This window comes from Lepisosteus platostomus, chromosome 15, assembly GCF_059453375.1.
Source record: "Lepisosteus platostomus isolate fLepPlt1 chromosome 15, fLepPlt1.hap1, whole genome shotgun sequence".
NCBI lineage: Eukaryota > Metazoa > Chordata > Actinopteri > Semionotiformes > Lepisosteidae > Lepisosteus > Lepisosteus platostomus.
In genome coordinates, this window is record NC_142625.1 from 15,301,289 (window position 1) to 15,320,020 (window position 18,732).

An 18,732-nucleotide genomic window follows, 5' to 3' on the forward strand; every position below is an offset into this window, starting at 1 on the left:
CACACACACCTTACTGCCTACAGTTCCACCCCACACACACACACCTTACTGCCTACAGTTCCACCCAACACACACACACCTTACTGCCTACAGTTCCACCCCACACACACACACACCTTACTGCCTACAGTTCCACCCCACACACACACACACCTTACTGCCTACAGTTCCACCCCACACACACACACACCTTACTGCCTACAGTTCCACCCAACACACACACACACCTTACTGCCTACAGTTCCACCCCACACACACACACCTTACTGCCTACAGTTCCACCCCACACACACACCTTACTGCTTACAGTTCCACCCAACACACACACACACCTTACTGCCTATAGTTCCACCCCACACACACACACCTTACTGCCTACAGTTCCACCCAACACACACACACACCTTACTGCTTACAGTTCCACCCAACACACACACACACCTTACTGCCTACAGTTCCACCCCACACACACACCTTACTGCCTACAGTTCCACCCAAGACACACACACACCTTACTGCCTACAGTTCCACCCCACACACACACACACCTTACTGCCTACAGTTCCACCCCACACACACACACACCTTACTGCCTACAGTTCCACCCCACACACACACACACCTTACTGCCTACAGTTCCACCCCACACACACACACCTTACTGCTTACAGTTCCACCCAACACACACACACACCTTACTGCCTACAGTTCAACCCAACACACACACACACCTTACTGCCTACAGTTCCACCCAACACACACACACACCTTACTGCCTACAGTTCAACCCAACACACACACACACCTTACTGCCTACAGTTCCACCCCACACACACCTTACTGCCTACAGTTCCACACCACACACTCACACACCTTACTGCCTACAGTTCCACACCACACACACACACCTTACTGCCTACAGTTCCACACCACACACACACAGCTTACTTCCTTCATCTGTGGATGAATTTCTGAATTTATATTTATATTGAAAAACCTGGTGGTGATGTTTGATCCAGGCTTGACATTGAACCCACATGTGTAAAATTTTGTAAGTTCATCATTCTACTCTGAAATATCAGCAGACTCTGTCCTATGTTGTCTCTGACAGTAGCTGAAAATCCGGTCAACATATTTGACTTCTCCGGAAGTCCTATTCATTGGGCTACCTCAATCCATGCTGAACAAACTTCTGTACGTCTAGAATTTGGCCACCAGAATCCTGTTCAGATCATGTGTGAGTGATGGCATTACTCCTGTCCTGGAGTCCTTGCACTGGTTTCCTGTCAGGTTTTGTATTGACTTCAAAATCCTCATGCTCCCTTGTATATGGATGGGCACCTCACTACCTGTCTTACTTATCTTCTTACTCTTCATCTTTGTTCCTCTGACTCTGGTGTCCTATTTGTCCCCCATGTTCATCTATGTACTTTAGGTGACAGGGTCTTCTCCTGTTATGCCCTAAAGCTCTGGAATTCCTGTTGCCAAGGATATCAGAGAGTCACCTATCACGATTGCCTTCAAATCCAGACTCAAAATCCTCTTCTTCAGAAAGGCTTTAATTTAATTGATGTCTGTGTCTGCTCCATTGTCTCTTCTACTACATTCTAAACACTTCTGTTTCTTTGTGCTAATTTTGTTATCTCCTGTCTTTGGTACAGTTTTTCATTGTTTTAACTGTTTTGTTTTACTCTTCCTGTAAAGTGCTTTGAGAAGATGCTTTTTAAATACAGCAAATATTAAATACGATTTTATATTCATATAATAATATATTATAAGCGCAGGGTTTCCAGGAAAGTCCCTTGACAATCACATGTACTGAAATCTACATATTATGATTGGGGTTACACTAATTTAAAGGTACATTTCCTCCTCCTTAATGAGAACTAATAGGCAGAACTTCTATAACTTGTTTGAACAGCAATGAAAAAGGAAGAAATGTGGTTAATTCACAATAGAACACAGATATTCCTCACAGCACACAGGAATTACTGTATGTTCCATGTTTTCTGCTGTCAAGGGTTAGAGGAGCTGAATCAGCAGTTTTCAGGGCTGGTAGATGATCGAGATGTTGCAGCACCATATGTCAGGAAATAATAATAGAACTTATTCTGTTCCTTTGACCCCCAGCATCTCAGATGGTTGATGGAATTCAGACATGTGTGCACCCCAGCAATGATAACCCCTGGCATGCATTAGAGGGTATAAATAGTTCTGGATATTTTCTCCTAAAGACATATAAAATTTTATTTATTAATCCTGTGAAACAAACTCAGGAATAGATCTTTGTCAAACGTCATGACATCATGAATAGGGAGTCGTACTCTCTAGCCTACTGTACTGTATCCACCTCAGAAAAGCAATATCTTAATGTGTATGGTTTTATAAAGCAGTTTTCATCTCTGATTTGTATAGGACATATTTCTTTTCTGATGAACACCCTCTGTGAATTAGTTCATCCTTTTAGCCTGATTCGCAGAAAGGGAATTCAGGAAAGCTTCTTCAAGTAACTGATCTAATGAAGTAACTATATAAAGCACTACCTTAAACTTTTCCCAGAAGCAGGATAAAAATGCATTGCTTGTCAGAATATTCTCTGGCTCCCCCTTGACCCCATACTGGATAAAGCAGTTAGGAAACAGATGTTGTGTCATGAATTTGATTTTAGGAATTAAATAAAATAGTAACATACTGTAATGGATGGACGGTCTATTACACTCTTTTAGATTTTGCTTGGAGCAAATCTCTATCCGTCAGCATAGAATAAGATAAGAGGATTGTTTTTACTTTCCCAAAACTCTCAGAACAGTGAAACTTAAGGAAACTTGCAGGATTGTTTTGTTTTTCTTTTTTTGGTGCCAGCCGTGAAATCCATTTTCTCCGTGCCGGTCACAGCACAGATCATATCAGTGTTTTTATCATTTTTGCTATGGTGACAATGGCTTAAAAGATATATCAACAACGAAAATAAAACCAAAAACACAGAAATTCCTGGAAAGCTACAGTACGTTCTGCTTTCAGTTCCAGTTGAAAATACCAGAGCCCTTAAAATTGCTTTAGTGACTGTCTTTACTTGGTTCCAGGTTCTGTTAGTCAAAAATTGTTTAATGTTTTGAAAGGTTGTAAGGGTTTCTTGACAACGTTGTGTGAAGCTATGAAGGTCAAATTGTCCTATAAATCCCAATATTGAAAACCACAGGTAAATATCTCGTTTGTTGTTTACCTGTATACAGTCCTGTACCAATGTGCTGTTATCCCTCTTTATAATGCTCCCTGCTCACACTGATTTAAAGATCAGATGTGTTAATATAGATTGTATTTGTAAAACAATTACAGTATGTACTGTATACTGCATTGGGGACCTTGTGGACATGCAGCATACAGTACATCTAATTACAGGCTATAAAATGGCTCTCTTGTGTTATTAGTTATGTACTTTGAAGTTTTATGATCTCAAAGTGGGTCTTAGGGGGTTTGTAGTGATCCACAAGCCTGCAGGCGTTGTAGCTAAGTTGTAATCATCAGATTCCCATAACCAAGCGTTTTCAAATTAAGAAGTATGCTGTCCAATTAACTGGGTTGGAGAAAGTCCATCTCAAGGTGGAAAAGTTTTCTTTCTAACTGATCTTGAAAGGAGAGAGTTATTTGAGATGAAAGTACTTCTTGTCTCCAGAAATGGATGCGTTTTCTAAATTAAATTAATTAAATAATTAAGCTAAATCTTTCTTGAGCTCCTCTGGGGTGGATATGAGGTTCTTTTTGATAGTTGGGGACAGTCAGGCAATACTCTGCTCTCCTCCCCACTGAGAGCTGGTGTGTGGTGAGCGTTCTGGCGCACTATGGCTGCCATTGCATCATCCAGGTGGGGCTGCACATTGGTGGTGGTGGTGGTGGGGAGTCCCCATTATCTGTAAAACGCTTTGAGTGGAGTATCCAGAAAAGCGCTATATAAATGTAAGCAATTATTATTATTATTATCATTAGGATCTGCGAAATCTGCTGTTTCACAATTAATGGAGCATTTTTGTGCCATAGTTTATATAGCCTCTGAGATGTACAGTACCAGCTTAAATAATTGATGTGATGGCACTATTTTTGTTTGAGTATTAGGTCAAACCGCAATTTGCATTTCGTCCCTTTGGTGTACTAACATTAAATAGGCCATAATAGAGTGTATTTCTTCATTTGATAAAGTCCACATCTTGGAGGCTGCTTTCTTACTCAGGGGCTCTCTAGAAACAATATTTTCGCATACGGGAACAATGGCATTTCACTTTATCACGAGTCGTGCCACCACATCTTTGCCCTTGTTAATTTCAAAAGGAGAAGTCACATTCTGAGGCAAGGTGGTGCCTTCTCTTTTTCATGTTACACATGGTCTTGGCTCCGTTCTTGCGTTGCCGCCAAGAACTTGGAAGATTCATACGAGTCTGGAGAGTTTTCCTCTTGTGACCGACGTCATTGACAAAGAAATCCGCAGTCCTTTGCGCTGTACCCAAAGTATTTCAGTGTAAATCACTGCCATGTACCAGCATGGCTGGAATTTATCACACAGTAAATTACTGCAATGAACTCAAGTCCAGATTCTTAGCCGTGATATCTGTATAGACTGTAACTGATACCTGTCACTCTGCACACATGTGCAATGCCATTATATTCCTCTGGGTCTCTTTCAGGCACTTACCAAGGACAGTTCACGGGCGGCATGCGCCACGGTTACGGGGTGCGCCAGAGCGTCCCCTACGGGATGGCGGCGGTGGTGCGCTCTCCCCTGCGCACCTCCCTCACCTCCCTGCGCAGCGAGCACAGCAACGGCACCCTGCTGCAGCAGGACGTCCCGCTCATCACCGCCACCAACGCGGCCGGCCAGGAGACGCCCCTGAGCCCGCCCTCGGCCAACCCCACCCGCGGCGGCTTCGCCCTGACGCTCCACGTGGACCCCGAGGCCCCCAAGCCCAAGAAGAAGGGCCTGTTCCGCCGGGGCTCCCTGCTGGGCAAGCTGAAGAAGTCGGAGTCGCGCGCCTCCCTGTCCAGCCAGAAGAGCAAGGTGAGCTTCCTCAAGAGCGAGTCGGGCCTGAGCTCGGCGGCCAGCGACGCCAACTCCACCCTCAGCCTGGGGGAGGAGACGGAGGGGGGCGAGGACTTCCCGCCGGTGGAGTCCGACATCGACGCCACCACCACCGAGACGTACATGGGCGAGTGGAAGAACGACAAGCGCTCGGGCTACGGCGTGAGCGAGCGCTCCAGCGGCCTGAAGTACGAGGGCGAGTGGCTGGACAACCAGCGGCACGGCTACGGCTGCACCACCTTCCCCGAGGGCCGGAAGGAGGAGGGCAAGTACAGGAACAACATGCTGGTGAAGGGCATGAAGAAGCGGGTGATCCCCCTCAAGAGCAGCAAGATCCGGCAGAAGGTGGACCGCAGCGTGGAGGGCGCGCAGAGGGCGGCCGCTATCGCCAAGCAGAAGGCAGAGATCGCCGCCTCCAGGTGAGTGGGGCCTCGAGAAGCCGGGGGGGTGGGGTGGTTGAGTGCAGAAATGTGAGCTTGGCTCGGCTCCAGGGTTTCCGTGCAGCGGAGCAGCAAATTTCTGGGACAAAGGATTTTGTGTGACGCTGGAGAGGAGGACGGAGCTCCAGAACAACGATCGCTTGATGGAAGTCTCTAGCTCCCGGCCTACAGGCACGGACGCCAGTTGCTCTGGCGACACGCAGAGCCATAGAAACAAGGGGAACCACGGAGAAATCCGGGACCGAGGTGATCCCTTGAACCTGCAGTGCAGCAGCCAGACTGTAAATATACCGCATGGACTGAAACAAAGTGTTTCTTTATTGAACGTGCTGGCAAAGTCCGAACAGTAGTTGCTCTCACGTGTTTGGAACAGCACCGTTCTTTATCTGACTCCTCGGCGTCCTGTCATACATAAATATCCAGTTCTGTTTATTCCAAATTCAGCCTTCTTCTAACTCGTGCAGAGTCCAGGTCGACCCCATATTTAGAGCTAGCTTGAACGTGCATCCTGAGTGCATCTTCTGGTAGCAGAAGTTTCCTAGTGAACAGAATTTGATCCATCTATATGAATATTAATTCGTTTCGACCAACATTGGACTGACATTTGACAATGCTAGAAAACTAAACAAACCTCTAATTCTGCTTTGTGTATATAAGTGCAAAATCAGCAGCCATGGGCTCATCAGTGTGTTTAGCTGTTCCTTGACCAAGGAAATGGGCTTATATACTGTATGTACCTTTCAGATGTTTTTTTATCAGATACTGCTCTCCCAGAAAAATAGTAGAATATTATTAATTTAAATTATTTGTCGTAATACATTTTAATAGCATTAACATATCGACTCGCAGCCACTGTGGGGTGAGGTGCACCAAGATGACTGGCTTCATCAGCACAATGCAAACCAAAGGGAAAAACAACAAAATCAATAACTGCCTTAGGTAGAACAGAAAAAAGAAACATGCTAATAATTAGTCCCTTTCTTAAACGAAGCAGACATTTTCAGTTGAATAGTTCATTCAAAGTGCTGTGTATTGAGACAGCCCCTGCCTGACAATCACAACACAGGTCTTGCTTACAATTCTGGCTCATGGTAATGAAATTTCACTTTGATTAATCAGATAACAAAATGCTTTTTTTCTGTCAGAAAATAAGGCCAACCAAAAACAAAACTGGTTAGAAATGAACTTGCAAGATCACTTATTTCTAAATAAAGCTAAATAATAATTAATAACTACGTATTAAATATTAACCGTGATATTAGATTATACAACTTTCTTCTAATCTCCAGTTTCCTGAATAACCCCCAGGGTGTAGACTAGGCAAGTGTCTCAAGTTTTAGGTATCTGTGCTCTTTTCTGTCTGTTGGCTGACCTTGTTCTTGCTTGAGAGCAGCACCAGACCTGTGTAGAATCCAGGAATCACTTAGCCCCACTGCTACACACAGCACCTATTGCTTACGGACTGAGTATTCGCAAAAGGATTAACTGCGTCTTTGTGTTCACATCCTCACAGGCTGGTTGTAGAATTAGTCCACTCACCCTCTGTCCTTAATACCCCTGATTGATAGCTTCTACAGTGTGTATGACGATGTGGTCACATCTGCAAAGTGGAAGCTGTTTGATCTGTTGAGTTCAGTCGTTATTGTGAAAGAAAAGTATTGGTTTGACTTTTGATTCCCTATACTGTATACACTTAAGAAGTTGTGTGTCCCCCCACTGCATGTCCCTCTTAAATAACAGCTTTTCTGAAAATTAAACTAATGCTAATTTCAATATTTTATATGGCTGCAGCGCTGAAGGAAATTTCCTCTCTTGGTAATGGAAACTAAGTATTATTCCAGACTGACTACACCACCTTGCAAAGAGAGTTTAATTCATAGCAGATTCAAGTCAGTTAGGAACTGGAAAATATGACTTTTATAGACTTTACACTTCTTCCATTGTTTTATTTTTCCCCCTGATCAACATGGCCATGAAAAACTGCTGAAACATAAAGACCACAAAATAGTAGATCTATGCCAAAAGCACAGGCACCCTGAATTGTGCAAGAAGGTGCAGCAGTTTTAAGAGAGATAAGATCACTTCATTGGCCATATACAATTTCTTGTATTAGGAATTGGTCTTTTCGCATACCCCAGCTTGCTCTCCATGAGACACACAGACAGGGAAGCTTGGGGTCAGAGCGCAGGGTCAGCCATTTATATGGCACCCCTGGAGCAGTTGGGGTTAAGGGACTTGCTCAGGGTCCCAACGGAGTAGGATTCCTCTCCCGGACGTGGGACACGAACCAGCAACCTACCAGTCACAGGCGCAGATCCTGAGCAACAGAGCCACCTAACCGCCATACAGGAATAGTGTAGATATGTTCAGCACTTAATAACAGTGATTAATACTGTATATTCTACAGCAGGTCTAATATTTCTGTACCATTTTACTTTTTTTATTTTCCAGGTACTTACAGTACCTGATACACACAAAGCAATATCTGTCACAAATCTTTCTATCTTCATTTTACTAATTCATTTTGTGCCACAGTGTTTAGCACTGCTTCCTCACAGCGCTGGGACCCTGGGCTCAATTTCTGGGGTGCTATCTGTGGAGTTAATATGTTCCCCCCCTGTTTCCACGGGTTTCCTCCAGATGATCTGGTCTCCCCTCTCAGTCCAAATCCATGCTGGCAGGTTAATTGGGCTTCTGTAAAATTTGTGTGTGTTTGTCTCTATCCCTATGTCTGTGTCCCATCCCTAATGCCCAATGTTTCCCAGGATAGGCTCTGGGCCACGCCCTAGGCACTTTCACTCCGAAATCTGCAAAAAGAGGGATAAACGCCAATTGAATGACGTCGATTGACATGATGCACTTTAAACTATCTAATGCTAAACCACGTGATCGATGGAGAGAGTCGAGCGACCATCACTTGGATACTTCTAGTTTCTAGAACAGCTGCAAGATAGAGTATGGTTATTGATTTGGAGCACCTAGAGTCGATCACAAGCATGGAGTCACTAGTGTTTCCCTCCTTCGTAGGCCCTTAACATTTCATAGGCCCTAGGCACTGTGCCTACAGTGACTAATGGGAAATCTGGCACTGCTATGGGCCACTATGGTCCTGAATTGGGATAAGAGTTCTTAAATGTGATGTTTTCAGGTGAATGCATTTTTTCATGCTGAACCCCACTTCTCCACACTAGTCAACTATTATTTACAATATGGTTTATCAATATTCTGTTTATAAACTTAGAACATTGAGTAGATAACATGGATTATCTTCAACAGCAAGGCAGACTAAGATGTTAACAAGTACAGAATTCAGCTTCCCTTTGCACTTTGAATTTTACTATTGAATTGAGAAACATGATAAATGTCAAAAGACCCGTTGTGCAAGCGAGACCGTTATAAGGTAGCTGGTAGGAATTATTGATGTATACTTTAAATCTCTAAAGCTTTAGTGCAACAGTAGTGTGCAGAATTTAAAAAGAAAACAGACCACGAGGGCATGAACCTCACCTCACAAGCAATGAACAGTGGCAGAGAGTCCTGGGTTCACAGTCAACAGCAGGAGGATTTTTATACTCCAAAATTCTAAAGGCTGAAAAAATGTCTCTTCTAATTCTGCTCTCCTTACTGTCCCCCAAGCCCGTCTACATTGTATGGGTGACAGGGCCTTCTCCTGTTATGCCCCCAAGCTCTGGAACTCTCTCCCCAAGGATATCAGAGAGTCACCTTCTCTAAACTCCAGACTCAAAACCCTCTTCTTTAGAAAAGCCTTTACTCAACTGGTTCCATTCTTCACCCCTCTGCTTTTCTTAGTACCACCATCCAAGGTCTCCTCTATATATATATAGTCATCCTATAAAGTGCTTTGAGAAGCCACCTTTAAAGGCGCTATATAAAATAAAGTATTATTATTATTATTATTATTGTTATAAGTATAGGAAAATGTTGCCTAAATTGTTTAATGGGGAGATGTTGGAAAAATCAGTAGGAAGAGAATGTTTATAGCATATAGCATATAGTATACTGAGCTACAGGCACAGCTGATATAGTAAACTAGTAGAACTGAACAGAACAGCTAACAGACAGCAAGCAGCAAAAACATGCAGCGCAACAAGGGGTTATTTATAGCTCCCAGCTAGAATATTTCAGCTGTCACTAAAAATGGCAGTAGTACTCACAAATGGAAGAGTTGCAAATCTAACACCAATTCATAAAAGGGAGACAGAATTGAACCACGAAACTGCAGACCAATCAGTATTCTTGCTAACATACAGTAACTGGCAAAAACGGTTCTAACTAAAAAATGAAAACTTACAAAATAATGACCTTTAAAGAGGCATGCATCTCTGGATTTTTAGAAAGGGCAAGATCTGTTTAACTAATTTAGTAGAGTTCTTCAAACAAGTGACAAGAACAGTTGATCAGACTAAAACTTTCTAGAAAGCCTTTGATAAAGTCTCTCATAAAAAAGGGGTTTAATTCATAGATCAGAAGTTATAGAAACCCAAGGTAATGTACTGTATGCACATGCGTAGAGATCTGGTTAATGAACAAGTAATAACATTTGTACTTCAGGGGCACAACCACAAACTATGCCGATGTAAACCATGGTGCACGGATTAATTCTTGACTCATCGGTCTTTCCGATCTGTATCAGTGATTTAGATTCTGGCATAACATGGCGAACGAGTCATGATACACAGAAGAGGGGAGTGTCAAAAACAGGACTAGTAACATGGGGATTAAAAAAGGCTTGATAGTTGTGATCCATACAGGAAGCAGGAATGTACGCTGTGCAAATGAGATGTGTGAATCTGAGCTGCAGGAGGGCCACATGTGATTTGAGTGTTTACATAGATCCTTCAAGATATATAAATATGTGGGGAAGAAATAAAACAATAACGAATGCTTATTTAGCAAAATGTGTAAAAATGTGAGCATGACATGAAACAATTCAATTAAATCAGTGTTTTCTCAGCCTTAAAGAAATGGCTCAAACAACAAATACAGTGGGGAAAAAAATGTTTCTAAGATTTCAGTTACTTCCCTGATTTTCTGGCACACTGGGTGCTTTGTAATTGATCCCTAGTTTAGCTTTTCAATCCATCTGTAAAGTCTTTACATGAATACATCTAGAACTAAGAACCGACTGTAGGCAGAAGGTCTTTTTAAGTGTATCCACTTTCCATTTTTTCGTGTATCTCCATACAAGGAAGAAATTCTTCATTAGACAAGCAGCCACCGAAATTAGCATGCAATTTATAACCTCGGGAAAATTGATGATGATTCCCAGAACATGTCTTGACCATCTTAAAATATAAACATTGTACGGCTGAAGCAAACGGTATTACCAAGTCATAAGCTCTCTTACATCATCTGTGAAGCCAAGCAGCAGACTGAAGACTCCATTAAAAGGCATTATAGTATCGTCCAAGTGTCTGTTTACATCTGCTGAACCCAAACAGGCAGACAGGAGGCTCTGTTTAATTATGTACAGTTAGGTGGTCTTCACCCCGCACACAGCGAAGGCAAGTCTACTTCACAGAATCACTGAGAAATCTGGCAGAAATTTCACTTTTGGACTGTTAGGCAATGGGTTAATCAGTACCAATCATATTGTGTGGTCTCTTCAGTGCTGAGATAAGGACATTCAATAAAAGATACATATCCATTACAAAATACTACTTTATTTTTATAGTACTTTAAGCTAAAGTACTATATTCTTGTGAAACTGTTAATTCATTATTTTTGTGCTGTTATATAAAACTGTTTAAGTTATATATAAATATTAAAAAGCAAGTATTTTTGCACTTTTCCTGTATAAAAATCCTACAAGGATTTGTCGTTTGATTTCTTCAAAGTAAAGTGTGGCAGGCTCAGGGGAGCTTAACAGCTATCTTCAATAAACATGTAGTTAAGTGCAAATGTTCAGTTTTAGAAACTGTTGAATGGCCTCATTTAATTTGAAGCCTTTCTCATATTCTTAGTAATGGGCATAGACATTCTGGTAGGTTATTAAATCAAACACAAATAATTTCACATATTGGTTGTTTTCTAACAGGAATTTTGGCACTTTTAGGTGAAAGACTTTTGAGGAGGAAAAATGCCTAAGGCCTAAGATAGCCTAGGCTGGAGCCATTATTCTCTAGACTTCATTAACAACAGCACCTGCACTTTCTGCGATGCTTCAAGAAATGCGGTGTGGGGAAACGGCTGTTCATGAACTTTTACCGCAGCACCATAAAAAGTGTCCTCATCAGTGGCATCACTGTGTGGTACAGCAATACTATCATGCATGACAAAGATGTGCTGCAGAGGGTTGTGGTAGCAGCACAGAGGATTATGGGATATGATTTACCATCAATCGGTGAGATTGCTGTCGCTATAAAGCCCAATCCATCATTCAGGATCCCAACCAACTCTGGTAAGCAGTACCGAGTGTTAAAGCAAGGACCACTAGACTCAAGAACAGCTTCTACCCTACTGCAGCTAACTGCAATGCCTCAGACTCAATGCATGTCTGCACTACGCACTTTTTGCATGGTTACCCATGTGCTACAGTACTACATATTTATTGTTTTTTTGTTATTACAGTATGGATTCAGTTTGTAAAGTACCGTCTAGATTGTGTGGTATTGTCTGTTTTACTGTGTTGTCTGCTGGACTGTGATTGTCTTGAGCAAAGCGAATAAAGATTCCAATGTACTTATACATATGGCAATAAAGTCTACTGCTGACGACACTGGTTTAGGTCCTGACCTGCTCTCTGAGCTCAGGACTTCAATGGTTAAACCACAGCAGTCCTCCCACTAATGTAGAACTTTTATGAACTGTACAGTATGAGTACTGAGAAGGAATTATTGATATTACAAAAGAGAACTAAAACAGTATACCCCTAATCCGTACTATGAGGTGTATTTAAGGTATCATCTTATGCATTTTACTTTCAATATGTACAAAATCAAACTGAATTAATATATAATTCATTAATATTACGTTTTGTGCTTTATTACATGCTGTAGCAACTTCAATTCTACGCTGCAAGTTCCATCATCACACTAGATTTAGAACAGAAAAAAAAAACATTTCTAACACTTCAACTGTGCCGGTCAATGCGGTTCACATGATGACATGGATTGACGTCCAACCCAGGGCTTACCAGAGCAAAGCAATGACAAAACACTTGGGTTACACTCAAACTGATCCATGTAGGTCAGTAGAAAATGCCGCAGCATGACCTTCCCAGCAGTAGCTCAGCAGCAATAAGTCTATGCACTGTGCTCTCAGAGGGCATCTGTACTGAAGGGACTACAGAGTATCAGACTCCTCTCTCAGGTCTGCAGGAACCCTCATCTAAAAGGTCACAGAAGGCAGACGTCCCTTCTGCTGCTTTTTTCCTTTGTTGTTTTGGCTGCATCATGGGACAGCCTGTTTTTTAAATAGTAAAAATTCAAAATCCTTCTTCATTTGGAGATATTACATTATTGTCAGTGGCGCCCAATGCCATAACTTGTTTTGGTGGTTTGAAAAGTCACACTGCAGGGTCAACAGTGCAGGTGACTCCAGTGGAGTCAATTTATCTTCACCTATCAGTTGTAAAGGTATTCATTTCCTTACGTATCTCACGTGAATCTGAAAGATGGACGGTGACGTGAGTTACCTGTATTTGTCGAGTCTAAGGGGAAGACTGTCAAAAACCAAAAGAACAAAATTATTGTTCCAAAGCAAATTGATATGTTCGGTATAAATCCAACTTTTGAGGCTGAAGTGAAAATCTTAGGAAGAAAGATCCATACTACTTGTGGCTGATTGAGAAACCCAGAGAGTAAATGCTGTGGTGTTGGAGATTAGACCTTACAGAAGTGGGGCCAGCTGAACAAGGTTGCTTCAGCAGTCTGTGTGCCTGTGATGAAACCAGGCTGGGGTGAAACATGCTGGTGACAGGCTGCCTGGAATGCCAGCGCAGCAAGGACAACTTTGGTGAAGTCAGTGATTTATAAATACTTTCTGCCCATTCAGTAGTCAATCGAGCATTAGCTAGCAGTTCCTGTTGACGCTCAGGATTCGGAGTCACTCTTTCCCGGTAGAGGAATGAGAGACTCCTCCGAGGCTGAGAGTTGGGTGTGAATGACTCACAGAGGCCCTGGCGAGGCCTGGTGTCAGAAAAGAGGCCTGCCCAAATAAGGAAAGGCACAGGCCTACTGCGCCACAATCCCAGGGGAATGCACAACAGCTGATAGCCCTCGTCCTCACATGCCAATCTGAGCACCAGCACACAGGCGGACGTGTTGGTTGCCACTGTGGTCCGTCAGGCTGTATGAAGAAGGCTAGGAGGTCCAAAAAGCCTGACCAAATCTAAACAGAATGTGTCAGTGTTTACTGTCTGCTCCTTTCCCAAATCCATTAAAAACACTCAGTGGGTATTTAAGGGATGTGTTAAGTTGAGCCTACATAAACTTATGAGATATCTTTCACTCAAAAGCAGACAAACACTCTTCATTTATTATTTGTGCGTTCATATGCTGTACAACCTCATTTTCCATAAATGTATACGGTCAGATCCTTTGTTAAATGAAAACAAGGTTTGATTTGTTATTGTAAATGCTTGCGTGCTGTATATATTAGAGAATACAGACTGTAGCAAAGAAAAAAGAAATGCCTCACATTTCTCTGTAGTGCTCAAGTGAATCGTAATAAGCAGAAAGAAAATATTTTGTTGTCTGATCCCTTGGAGTGCCATGTCCTTAAATTGTCTGATGCATTGAAAATGATTGAACATGTTTGTTTTTTTTAATAAGAAAAGTTCTCTGGACCATAAGGCCAGGAATGTGCAAACATTTCAAAAACAGATAATCAGATAAACCTGCTGTAATGTGGCTGGTACATACAGCCACACCTTTAGGCCTTCTGTTTTTTTTTTAGGAGTAGTGCTTTGTTGTGACAACACTCCCGTTAGGATTAGTCCTGCTAAGTGACACCCAGTGCTACATAGGAGACGGATTAGTGTTGCGTCAGCAGACTTGTCACACAGATCCGTATGTACCCCATATAAAAGGCCAAGAGGATACTTTAGAAAGGAGCTAATAGGATTTCTGGCAGTAACTTTGTGTGTAGAGACTGGCAGTGTATTTGTTTGGTGTTATTGTGTTCTGTGTCGCTGGCATGTCATATACAGTGCCCTCCGGATCTATTTGTGTCTCCTCTCGTATAGATACTGTACATCCTGCTGAAGGATATAAACATGGGATCTTAATGGCCTTGCGTGGTTCAAAATCATATCCATCCATCCATTTTCTCACTGCTTCAGCTGGTTATAGGGGCGTGAGGGAGCCAGAGACTACAGTATGTTGGCAAGCAAGGGGCACAAGGGGGAACACCAGTCCATCGCAGGATGCCTACAGACACAGACATACCAGGGACAATTCTGTCTTTGGACTGTAGGAGGAAACCCATAGGAATATAGGGAGAACATGCAAACTCCACGCAGATAGCACCTCAGGTCTGGAATCGGACCCCGAGCCCAGCTGTACCACCACACGGCCCTCTAAGTCACATCTTTCAAAATAACTTTAGTGCAGAAAACAGGAAGGTTATAATTATTCACACCTCTGTAGCTAGTATTTTGAAAATTCTCCTCTCACAGGGATTACACAGGCAGGACATCACCTGTAGTGTGCTATACATTTCTGGCACTATTGACAGTTTTTGACACGTTCTGCAGGCAGAATTGTTCTAGGTCTTTTGGACTCTTTGGAAACTGCCTTCTTTGAGTTTGAACCTCAAACGTAGGTCTGGAAGTTGAGAAGAACTGTCAGCTATCAAGACTTATACTTGCGTGCAGCCAGGAAGGGACGCCAGTCCATCACAGGGCACACACACATGCAGACACAAGCACACACAAACTCAGACTGTGTTTCCTAGAAAGCCAATTAACCTACCAGTATGTTTTCTGGGCTGTGGAAGGAAACCGGAGCACCCGGAAGAAACACACACAAACTCAGGGAGAACATACAAACTCCACACAGATAGCACCTCAGGTCCAGAATTGGCAGAGTTAGCAGTAATGCCCATTTTTTGTAAAACTGTCATTTAGACAAGGCATCTGCTGTTCACATACCCAAGGTCAAGAACCCAATTTAATCTACCCTGGCTTCAGGAAAGCAAATTAGCTGGGACTGCATCAAAAAAAAAACTCACCCTTTGCCGTATTTCTCTTATAACTTTAGAATCAGCCGTTCTTTTTGTTTTTCAGCTCGCAGCTACAGACCTCACAAACGCACACGCTGTAGGTTTTCCCATACGTATGCTCCACTCATGTCATGGTAATGGGAAGCTTGTTAAGAATATTGCCCACCACACAAGAAGGTTTGTGAAATTATGGCTATTTGCCCCGTTAAGTACAGAATCTACAATGCAATACAATTTTTTGCATAAAAAACATAGTGTCTCAGAGCCTTTACAAAAATAAAGCAGAAGATAGTACCTCAGCAACCTACATTTATGAGGAACACCAAACCAAGACTTTACATTTACTTACAACCGAATCCTAATGTCACCTCTGCTAATGTTGACTGGAAAGGATGCACAGTTGAGGAGCAAGAAGCTGAATGCTCTACTTCCAACGCCACTGAAAGCAATTCGCAAATCCTGAGGCAGGCAGGACCTTAACGCTGAAATCCCTTGTCTTTCGGACTCCTGCTGATACAGTACGTGCTCAGACGGTGCATGTATGACCCAGCCGTGACAGCACACTCCACTGGAAAGTGAGTGCGATGTTTAGGGTGAGAGATAAGTCCTAGAATCAAAAGGACAAACTTACTGCTTGTTCGATAAGAAGCAGAGTCGTGCACCCTGCATGTCTGACAAGGGCTTCAGAATCAGCGTGCTGTAACCAGATGCATATGCTAAGGCTTCACCATTCGAACAGTATTCCTACTGACCATTCACCAAGATAGTCACCCTGGGAGGACTGCTGAAAAACAGGCCCCTGGACAACTCCACTTGCAGCTGGGCCAAGACAGATTATGTGTTGCCTGTTGCCTTCTTAGCAGCATAACATGACTAAACACAGACAGTCTTCTGCAGCCAAAAAGCCCAGAGACTGTCAAAACTGCCTCAGAACTGTGCGAGTCAGCCATGTAAGGCAAAGGCTGCCCCCATTGTGATAAAAAAACACTATTAATTTATTAGGCTGGCGCTTTTGTACTTGTAATTTCAGCTGGGCATTGTAGTGGAGCAAAGTGAGAGCAGTACAGTCCTCACGTGCATGTCAGCAGTGTCCCAACAAAAATCTCTGCCCACAACCTTCCTATTGTAAGCCCAGAACCAGCTTTCACACTGCGGCCTTGTTTAAGGTTAGTGCCTAGATAGAGGATCATGTAGTAAATACCCTCTTTCATTTTGTATACAACAGTCAGAATGCATATATTTTTATAACTCATATTTTAATTACCCTAAAATCAGTAGACACTAGGGGCAGCTAATATTTCATAGCTATCTCCCATTACTAACCCCTCTCCCACTTTTAGTAGTACGTGACAGGAGTATTGACTGCTTTAACACTGAAAATACCCAAGTCTTGTAGTCCATGACTTGTGTTCCAGTCTAGGTTAAGCCATTAACTGACTGTAACCCTGCCGAGCGTGATATTTCTGTCTTGCTGCAAAACAGCAACACCTAGGACTTTCCATGCACCCGTGAGCTTTCAATACCAAATGTAACAGGCACACGTCACCTCTGAATCTGTGCTCATTCTCCCAAGAGAGATTCCACACCAAATCGTAGTGAAACAACCAAGAACTACAATTCTTAAAGCCGTAACAAGATTGTAATCAGTAGGACACATCAGCTGGGTTTTTAGACACAGCCCTGTAACATGCTCAGGTCAGAGGTCAGATTAGCATACATTAACAAACAGCCACAATGAAACAGCCTCTCTAGCTTTACAATTCTGCTTAAAAACTGGTAGAACTGAGCTGTACTACTGTAACCTGCGTCAGTGCTGTTGCAGGTTGGTTGTCGAAGTGCCATCTGGTGTAAGCTTCACCTCCCTCTGACTGGCAGTGGGAGACTGAAGTGGCCTGTAAACAGATCACAGCAAGACCAGCGAAGTATACCATACAGGAAACACTCATGTGAGGCTTGGCCTTTTTTCAGAACACAGTTTTTACAAATCACAGCTTTGCTTCCAACATCTGCTTAAGACTTGCCAGTAGAGGAGATGTGACTGAGGTGAGGAAAAAAAGGATGTGCTTTCTGTTTCTTACATCAGTTAATCTGCTGTGCTTTATTCGAACACCTAGGCATTATCATCGTCACATGATTTCTTTAATTGTACCTTAATTTATGCACAACACTGTCTGTTGTTTACGTAATTGGCCTGTCAGATAATTGAGGATTAGTCAGAAATACAGGCCTAGAAAAGAACAAAATGTGGCCAGTTCTTGCTCTTGAACTAGCGTTTTTTGGATGAAAAAATTCCTTAGAAAAAAATACATATAATTCAAAAAACATATTTATTTAACTTAACAAATCTTGTTTCAAATACAGACCACTCGTGTACGTACAGTCTGCAATGGATTTACAAATCATGTAAGTAACTTTTATCCCTAAACTACTAAACAGGATTTACTGGAACTACAGGGTTTGACCTTTAATCAAAGCTCAGTCTGATTGCGTTCTAAAACTTTAATAATTGTTACCAGCTGGCACAATCAAATTGAGTTCACAGAACATACACTGTGAAATTTCCAGTCATACAGTACATAACCAGTTTGTGACGGCAATATTGATCCTGTGTATGGTGTCCTTCTTAATTTGATTATGTTGGGCCGGGCCCAACAAAGTGTTGAAACGGGCTTGGTGGAAATTAGAGTCAATGAGCCAGGATATGCAGCAATCAAAGTTATTTATTTGAAGACTGAAGACTGAAGACTGAAGACTGAAGACTGAAGACTGAAGACTGAAGACTGAAGACTGAAGACTGAAGACTACTGAGAAATACTTCTGTGGACCTGAAACTGAGACAAACTCAAGGCAGGGTTAGTGACTCAATGTCTGAGCCCTGAGGGATGATTTCTCAGGGCTTAAATACTGTGTGATGTTCCCTAATTGGCCTGATAGGCCCGGCCTGATCTCGTTGAGGATGGCCCCAATGAGTCTCCAGCATGTGCAGAATGCGCATTGGCAATTGGTGGAGCTAATGTAGCAGTGCTGGAGCTCATTGAG

The 18,732-nt window shown here is 42.6% G+C and overlaps 2 protein-coding genes across 2 annotated transcripts in view; one reads left to right on the top strand and one right to left on the bottom strand.

Moving 5' to 3' along the window:
* Window positions 1-18,732, bottom strand: part of gdap1l1 (ganglioside induced differentiation associated protein 1-like 1) — a 97,571-nt gene that overhangs the window by 35,962 nt on the left and 42,877 nt on the right. The window lies entirely within an intron of this gene.
* Window positions 1-18,732, top strand: part of jph2 (junctophilin 2) — a 47,929-nt gene that overhangs the window by 9,352 nt on the left and 19,845 nt on the right. The window contains exon 2 of the mRNA XM_088608305.1: window positions 4,677-5,487. Coding sequence (XP_088464431.1) covers window positions 4,677-5,487 — 811 coding nt within the window. The remainder of the gene's footprint in view (window positions 1-4,676; window positions 5,488-18,732) is intronic.